General features: G+C 45.8%; 1 protein-coding gene across 1 annotated transcript; it reads right to left on the minus strand.

The window, feature by feature from the left end:
• Window positions 1–2,667: 2,667 nt before the first annotated feature.
• Window positions 2,668–5,125, minus strand: LOC127294623 (uncharacterized). Its single transcript, XM_051324475.2, has 4 exons — window positions 4,670–5,125; window positions 3,385–3,481; window positions 3,212–3,271; window positions 2,668–3,002 (listed from the first exon to the last, which is right to left on the minus strand). Exons 1-4 carry the CDS (start codon window positions 5,059–5,061, stop codon window positions 2,922–2,924), a joined length of 630 nt encoding a protein of 209 aa, XP_051180435.1. The 5' UTR covers window positions 5,062–5,125; the 3' UTR covers window positions 2,668–2,921.
• Window positions 5,126–8,962: the final 3,837 nt, after the last annotated feature.

Genomic DNA, 8,962 nt, shown 5'->3' on the forward strand with positions numbered 1-8,962 from the left:
TCCACCACGGCTCCGATAGCGTTTTGGGGGCTAGCAGCGAAACAGCGCCAGCCAATCTTCGAGCTCAATAGAATCGTCGGCAACCCCGTGCTGGTCCCTTCACCAAGGCACGAATCGGACGCGCCGGCGCCTCGCGGCACGTCTGAAAACGAGTGTGGGCTCCACCTGGCAACCAGACACACCGATTTCCCACCTCCTACCCGCGCCCGAGCCGACTCCCACCCCTCTAGGTCGCCACCGTCGTTGTCGCTGCCGTGCCCCTGCTTGCAATAGACATCGCCGCCTGTCTAGGAACCGACGTCCATCGACACGACCGCCACCCCCTCGACCGGCGGCCGCTGTTTCGCCCGGAACAGAGCTCACCGCCACCGCGGCACAACCGCCCCGCCCGCAAGGTGTTCGTCTGATTGCCGCGATGGACAGCGACGACTTGATGATGGTGCAGCTGTTCACGGAGGAGCAGAACGATCAGGCTGTTCGGCGGCAACAGCAGCAGTTGATTCTGGTGAACATGTTGCGCGTTCGCCAGCCTTTCTTCGTCGTGCCTCGGCGGGACGGCTCAAAGTCAGGCAAGAGGAGGAACATCAACCGGCATCATCAAGCCGGCGCAATGCTGCTTGACGCCGACTATTTCAACGACGACACGACTCATTCGCCGAAGGAATTTCGGCGCCAGTTTAGGATGAACAAGGATCTGTTCTTGAAGATTATCCACGGCGTCAGGGAGTACGACAAGTACTTCATGGCCAAGCAATATTGCACAGGTTTGTGGGGCTTCACCTCAATTCAGAAGTGCACTGTTGCAATGTGTTGTCTTACATAAGGAGCTCCTCCAGATACAACCAATGACTACCTACGGATGGCAGAGTCGACATGTACAGAGACTCTCTACAGGTTTTGCCGAGCCGTCATAGCGGTGTTTGGTAAAATACTGTTTGATAGCACCAAGAGAAGATGATATAGCTCGGATCTTGCAAAAGAATGCAGCAAGAGGGTTTCCTAGGATGCTCGGAAGCATTGACTGTATGCATTGGGCTAGAAGAATTGCCCTTTTGCTTGGCAGGGGATCTACAAGGGCCATACTGGTGAGTGCACTGTCATTCTTGAGGCGGCAGACCATGAGCTTTGGATTTGGCATGCATTTTTTGGCATGGCAGGAACAAACAATTATATCAACGTGTTGCAGCGCTCTCCGGTGTTTGCCAGGCTAGCTGAGGGACAAGCTCCTGCCGTGAACTTTAAGGTAAACGGCCACGCATACAACAAGGGGTATTATCTAGCTGATGGTATCTATCCGACGTCTGCTACATTTGTGAAGACAATTCCCTCTCCGGAAAACGATATGGAAGCTTATTTTGCAACATGCCAAGAAGCAGCACGCAAGGATGTTGAGCGTGCTTTTGGGGTGCTTCAGTAGTGTTTCGCCATTGTCAGGTACCCTGCTCTCACTTAGTCTGAGTCTCAGATGTGGGAGGTGATGAACATCTGTGTGATCATGCACAACATGATCATTAAGAGCGAGCGCAACCATTTGATTATCAAGGGCCACTCGATGAGGTAGAGCATGTACCCCAAGAATTTGCCGCTTTTTCTTCATATGCACAATGAAATTCGAGATGCAGATGTCCATGCACAGCTGAAGGCGGATCTAGCTGCGCATTTTTGGGCGAGGAGAGGAGCCGTCAACAATACATTATTTTATTTCTATTTGTTTGGTCGTATGATAATTTAAGTACTATTTGTTTGTTTGGTTGTATAAATAATTTAAGTACTATTTGTTTGATTGATTGTATGAATAATTTAAGTACTATTTGTTTGATTGCATGAATAATTTAATTCTAATTATGTGATTGTATGAATAAAATGTGATTAATATGTTGTTTCAAAATATTGTAAAAAAAATAAAAAAAATTGGGGGTCGCCGTTTGGGAGTTTGGGAGGCGCTGGTGTGGGAACGGCGTCCCTAAATGGAGGATGCAGTGCCGACACCCCCCATACAGCAGTGTCGGTGCCCTGCCGGTGAGGCGGTGACTATTTGAGGGCTGCCGGTGAAGATGCTCTTAACGTGCTTGGTGAAGCGCTCCTTTAAAAAAAAAAGGCAAATCAGGCACTGTAAAAGTTTTTAGCGTGCGCCTTTTTGAGATGGTCTTATTGTTGCTACACTCGTGTGTGCAACTTGGAGAAGATCATGATGAACTCCTTTCAGAAGTCCCCTATACTTAATCCTATCATGTCTTCTCTCCATGCACATTGGTATCTCTCTACATGGCGATACACAAGCAAAGTTTCCTGCTAGTGGCAACAAACACCAAAGTAGAGTCAATATAAGATTTTGTTCTACAAGCCTATGGGATTTAGGATCCATTAAAACAAAGTTGATCCCTTTGATCCTAGGCGTTCATTTGTTTAGTCAGCCAAGTGGATGCAGAAGAGGAACAAGTCATCCCGATCATTATCACGTAAGAATCTGTAACACCAATTAAACACGTGAAGGCAGAGCCCGCCCTGCAATTGTACTTTTATTTCATCATTTCTTCCTTCCATTAAGGGAAGAGAGACTTCATACCACAGGATTAACAGAATGAAGTGGCTGAATCTGAAATTTAGAAGTGCCAATAGCCTCCTACCACTAAAGCAAATTCAGCATTGCGATCAGATGAAATCATAGAACAATTCAGGTAATGCAATATCAGCGAGCACTCAAGGATTCAGCACAGAAAGCACACAAAACGAAGCACCAGATGACAGCAATTACACCATTGCCACAACGATTAATTCAGCATGTCTTAGCTACATAGGACACGGAACAGAACGGCAATCCAACTTCTATGGCCACTGCCATATCAACTTCCTACCCAAAACTACCCCTGAAGTTTTTCATTGCAATAGGGGCCCATCCTTACATTAAGGCCAGATCAGCTTCAAGAGATTTTCTTGACGATGTCGTGGATGACCTTGTCCATGTCAAGCTCCCTCATTGGGTTGAAAGGCCGCTTCATGTCCTGCATGTCAATTTTCAACATTATGGTCAATCATAACCAATATCGTAAATCATAAATGTATTTAGAATGGCATTAATCTGTGCAGCAGGTCTAGTTGTGCACTTTTGCATGAACTGTCACTAGCCAGCTTTCAAATGAAAACAAGGTTTACAGTTAACTGAGCAGTTTAATATGATACAGATATAAACTCCGACAGTTAACCAAATTACCCGCAGCGAAAGGAAGACTTCGCCACCTTCCTCACGGATCTCAAGGCACCCACGGCGTGGCTGAGAATTAAACAAACAGGATGCCAGTCAAGAAAGGCAAGATGCACACAATAAAGGCCAGCAACATGTAACAAAGTTTATGATGATTAAGAAGATGTAACATGGTGAAATACCTTTTCAGGGTTGATTGTCACGGATACACCAGGTACAGCACTTTCCAGATCTTCCTTCACCTTCACAGCTCTCTTCTTAAACTGTTGGCACTGCGTGCTGAGAGTTCAACAAAGAAGCAAGAGGTAAGAGCATAAGAGAAGTGCAACCAGCATTACCAAATTGAATACAAAATCATATTGAGTTGAGACTTGCAAGAGCATTGAATTGGCCAAGGAGTTTTGAGTATATGGACAGACAAGTTTGGATGAAATGTAATCAAGGCAGAAATATTTTGAGTACAGTACAAAACAATGGTTGCATCCCTCTACTAAAAACTACAAGATTCCTACATAAGAAATCATAAGAAAAGGGTACATCTCCAGTAAGCAATAAAGAGGTTCTGCTTGTGGTTCGCTATGTCCAAGAAGCAATAAAAAGCATCTTTTGCTTCTAGTTCCCTTCTGTAGAACAGCAATGAAGCAAACAAGGTTCCACTAAAAACAGGAATGAGTTGATACAGCTTTTGTTATCCGAAAGAATTTAATCTTCGACTTAAATTGGGAAAACACCCTGCTATAGAACAGCCATCCAATGAGAGCAATATTGAGAACCAGAAAAGTAAATGGCTCACTCGTCTTTTGGTACTAACCATTCAACAAGTTATGGTTAAAACCTGTATTCAACAAGTTAGTAAGTGTTTTGTGAAAATATGTGATTTTCCAGGCCAGTTTAATGGAAATATTGGTTCCAACATAATGATCTGACAGTGGTGAAGATGGCAACTGCATGAGGAAGGTTATTTTTTCAGTTTATGTTTGCACACACATAATTAAGTTTTAGAAGAGTAACTTGATATATTTAGGCTTGTGACTCCTGTATTTATTTATACACCTAACTGATCATGAATCAATACATCTCAGAAATAAGCAAACAGGTTAATTTATTTCTGGAGTAGATTGAAAAGGTGATACAATTCAATACAGGTGGAACGACTTATGATTCCTTTTGGTTCCTTAACGAATCAATCAATAGACCCAGAGATACTAGGATATTTACTACGCAAGCAGAGTAAACTAGTAACAAGATCGAAACGAAGATGTCAGCTGAATATCTGTCAGGCCATCTCACCTCGAAAATAAGTTAATCCTGATCTAGACCAGAAATACTAATCTAAAAACTCGATCTTTCTCATCCATTAATCATAAACACCGCAAAAATCTGTCCTTAAACTAGTCAAAATCTTGCTGGACCCAGATGGGAAAACCCTAACCGTCACGTGCACGTGCAGGGGCGCAGCATACTCACCATGCCTCGACGACGACGCGCTTCCCGTCTTCGACGAAAGGGCTGTCATCCACCTCCTCCTCCGCCTCCTCCTCTTCCTCCTTCGCCGGCGCCGGTGCCGGCGCAGGAGCGGGCGCCACCTCCTTCTTGGCGTTCTTCCTGCCCTTCCCCTTCCCCTTGGCCGCCGGCGGAGGCGACAGCACCGCCTCCACCTCCTCCACAACCTCCTCCTTCTTGGCCTTCTTCCTCCCCTTCTGGCCGGCGGGGGCCGCAGGCGGAACCGGCACCGCCTCAGCCTCCTCCTTCTTGGGCGGCGCGTCCGCGGCCTGCTTCCCGGCTGCCATGCTCCTGGTGATCCTCGACGGCATCGCGGGTGCCGCCGCCGCCGCTGGGGACTTGCGCTTGGGAGCCATCGCTGGTTGTGGTTGGGGGTGGTGTCCTTTGGTTTCGGCTCGTCGGTTTCCGGGAAGGGGAAAGATTGGAGTATCTTATAGGAGAAGATTGGCCTACAGAAAATGAGAATCTTCTAGGAGAAGATTGCGAAAAGGGCGGGATAGGAAGAGCGTTTCCCGCCTATTGGGTTTTAGACTTTTGAGGCGGCGGGAGATGAAGGAGCATACGTGGGCCTATTTCTCTCCACAACCCACGTTGTACTACTTATGTGTGTTAAGCAATGCCGCATGAATGATTCTCAAAACAAAACACAATGTCCAGTGAATAGCAGATAAAAAAAAGTCGCCCAAGAAAGTGTTTAAATTTTGTAAACAAATACTTCGATAAATTTCCATAGAGAAGAAGACACATTGGGAAATTGCAAGTGGGTTGGATGAGGGGATTTATAAAAAGCATAGTTTGGAAGATTTGATTTGCTATACTATAGTGTGCAAGGAGAGATGTAGCTTATTCTTTCTATTGTTCTCTCTTTGAACATCTAGGATCGGAAATTATAAATTCACTAAATATGGTTATGTTAATTGGAGAGGGGGTCTTGAAACTTTCAATGATCATGCTCAAGGACCTGACAGTGCCCACGACAAGGCTAGGAAGTGTGTTGCTACTTTCAATAAAAGGAAAAAAATGTTTGCTTTATGTAGTCTGAGAAAGCATGGAAAGGGAGGAGAAATATAAAGATCTCGATTGTTGTTTAGGTATTGTAAGAGCATCTCCAGTAACGTCCTCCAAATCGTCCCCCAAACGGCGTCGGATTGAGCGTTTGAGGGACGTGTTTTGTTTGTGCTGCGTTTGGGGGACGTCGCTCCCCAGTCGCATCCCCCAAACGCCGCCCCCAAACACTAAATAAGGATTTTTGAAAACACAACCATTTATCAAATATAGCATACAAATAAATATGTTTGCGGAAATTGTTTTCAAATTAAAATACAACAAACAATAAAACAACTAAACAAATGTAATAAATAGGGCTAGATAAAGGTGTCGCCGCATTTGTTGATAATCCTTTGATCCTCCACAAATGCTCAACGAGATCAGCTTGAAGTTGATCATGAACATTGCTATCACGGATCTATGCGTGCATGGGGAGGAAATCAGTAAAATCCCCAAGAGGACCCTCGCACTCATAGGGACCAACATGTCTCCTGCCATGATTCTTGCGGTCATCCTTGATGATCATGTTGTGCATGATCACACAAGTCTGCATCACCTCTCATATTTGGTCGTGAGACCAGCTTAGAGCAGGGTACCGGACAATTGCAAATTGAGCTTGAAGCACACCAAATGACCGCTCGACATCCTTCCTGCAAGCCTCCTGTCGCGTAGCAAAGTGGAAATTCTTTTGACCTGATGGATTCGAGATTGTTTTGATAAAAGTGGACCATTTTGGATATATACCATCGGCTAGATAATAGCCTTTGGTATATTGGCGGCCATTGATCTCATAGTTGCATGGTGGAGCAGCCCTTCCACTAGTCTGTTGAACACTGGAGACTGGTGCAACACGTTGATGTCATTGTGTGATCCCGCCATGCCAAAGAAAGAATGCTAAATCCACAAGTCATAATCTGCCACAGCTGCAAGCACCACACTGCAATATCCATGACGCCCTTTGTATATACCTTGCTAAGCAAACAGGCACTTCTTCCATGACCAGTGCATGCAATCGATGCTTCCAAGCATTCCAGGTAATCCTCTGGCAGCATTTTGTGACATGATCCTTGCAGACTCTTCCTCAATTGGCCCTCTCAAGTAGTATTTGCCAAACTTTCCCACCACAACTTGGCAAAACTTATACATGCACTCAACGGCAGTAGACTCACTCATGCGAAGGTAGTCTTCATGTGTATCGGCAGGTGCTCCGTATGCAAGCATCATCATGACGACGATGCACTTCTGAATCGATGAGAACCCGACAACGCCTACAGCGTCGTGCTTGAGCTTGAAGTAGGGGGTCGAACTCTCGAACACCGTGGAGGATATTCATCAACAGACCCTTGCTCATCCTATACCGATGCCGCGTCATCTGCGAAGTAGTCGTTGTGCAGCATGGTATGCCCCTCCTTCCTCTGTCGGGGTTTCGACTTCTTTCTCCCCAGCCTTGATCCTCCGCAGCGCGGCCTCTTCCTCTTCTCTGCCTCGGCGTCAAGCATGTCCTGGAGGGATGCGATGATCAGCAAATGCTCCCGGAGGTTGATACGTCTCAAACGTATCTATAATTTCTTATGTTCCATGCTAGTTTTATGACAATACTCACATGTTTTATATACACTTTATATCATTTTGATGCATTTTCCGGCACTAACCTATTAACAAGATGCCGAAGCGCCAGTTCCTGTTTTCTGCTGTTTTTGGTTTTAGAAATTCTACACAGGAAATATTCTCGGAATTGGACGAAACAAAAGCCCACGGTCTTATTTTCCACGGAGCCTTCCAGAAGTCCGAAGAGGTGACGAAGAGGGGCGACGAGGCGGCCACACCCTAGGGGGCGCGGCCCCACCCCTGGCCGCGCCGCCCTATGGGGTGGGCCCCTCGAGCGTCCCCCGACTCTGCCCCTTCGCCTATATATTCTCTCCATCGCGAAAACCCTATGACCGAGAGCCACGATACGAGAAAAGTTCCAGAGACGCCGCCGCTACCAATCCCATCTCGGGGGATTCAGGAGATCGCCTCCGGCACCCTGCCGGAGAGGGGAATCATCACCGGAGGACTCTACATCATCATGCCCGCCTCCGGACTGATGCGTGAGTAGTTCATCCTTGGACTATGGGTCCATAGCAGTAGCTAGATGGTTGTCTTCTCCTCTTGTGCTATCATGTTTAGATCTTGTGAGCTGCCTATCATGATCAAGATCATCTATTTGTAATGCTACATGTTGTGTTTGTTGGGATCCGATGAATATGGAATACTATGTCAAGTTGATTATTGATCTATCATATATGTGTTGTTTATGATCTTGCATGCTCTCCGTTGCTAGTAGAGGCTCTGGCCAAGTTGATACTTGTGACTCCAAGAGGGAGTATTTATGCTCGATAGTGGGTTCATGCCTCCATTGAATCTGGGACAGTGACAGAAAGTTCTAAGGTTATGGATGTGTTATTGCCACTAGGGATAAAAACAACAATGCTTTGTCTAAGGATATTGTATTGTTTACATTACACACAGTACTTAATGCAATTATCTGTTGTTTGCAACTTAATACTGGAAGGGGTATGGATGCTAACCCGAAGGTGGACTTTTTAGGCATAGATGCATGCTGGATAGTGGTCTATGTTCTTTGTCGTAATGCCCTAAGTAATCTCATATTAGTCATCATGATATGTATGTGCATTGCTATGCCCTCTCTATTTGTCAATTGCCCAACTGTAATTTGTTCACCCAACATGCTATTTATCTTATTGGAGAGACACCACTAGTGAACTGTGGACCCGGTCCATTCTTTTACATCTGAAATACAATCTACTGCAATCATTGTTCTCTGCTGTTCTTTGCAAACAAACATCATTCTCCACACCATACGTTTAATCCTTTGTTTACAGCAAGCCGGTGAGATTGACAACCTCACTGTTAAGTTGGGGCAAAGTATTTTGATTGTGTTGTGCAGGTTCCACATTAGCGCCGGAATCCCTGGTGTTGCGCCGCACTACACTCCGTCACCAACAACCTTCACGTGGCCTTCATCTCCTACTGGTTCGATAACCTTGGTTTCTTTCTGAGGTAAAACTTGCTGATGTGCGCATCACACCTTCCTCTTGGGGTTCCCAACGGACGTGTGCATCACACGCCATCAAGACTGTTTTCTGGCGCCGTTGCTGGGGAGATCAAGACACGCTGCAAGGGGAGTCTTTCACATCCAATCTCTTT

This window comes from Lolium perenne, chromosome 4, assembly GCF_019359855.2.
Source record: "Lolium perenne isolate Kyuss_39 chromosome 4, Kyuss_2.0, whole genome shotgun sequence".
Classification (NCBI taxonomy): Eukaryota; Viridiplantae; Streptophyta; class Magnoliopsida; order Poales; family Poaceae; genus Lolium; species Lolium perenne.

What these genes read in the sequence shown, in the direction of transcription:
- LOC127294623 (XM_051324475.2), bottom strand. Translation starts at nt 5,061, where the DNA reads ATGGCTCCCAAGCGCAAGTCCCCAGCGGCGGCGGCGGCACCCGCGATG. An exon ending in CGCGTCGTCGTCGAGGCATG is followed by an intron (nt 3,482 to 4,669) that starts GTGAGTATGCTG and finishes TTGAACTCTCAG; the next exon opens with CACGCAGTGCCAACAGTTTA. An exon ending in TGACAATCAACCCTGAAAAG is followed by an intron (nt 3,272 to 3,384) that starts GTATTTCACCAT and finishes TTTAATTCTCAG; the next exon opens with CCACGCCGTGGGTGCCTTGA.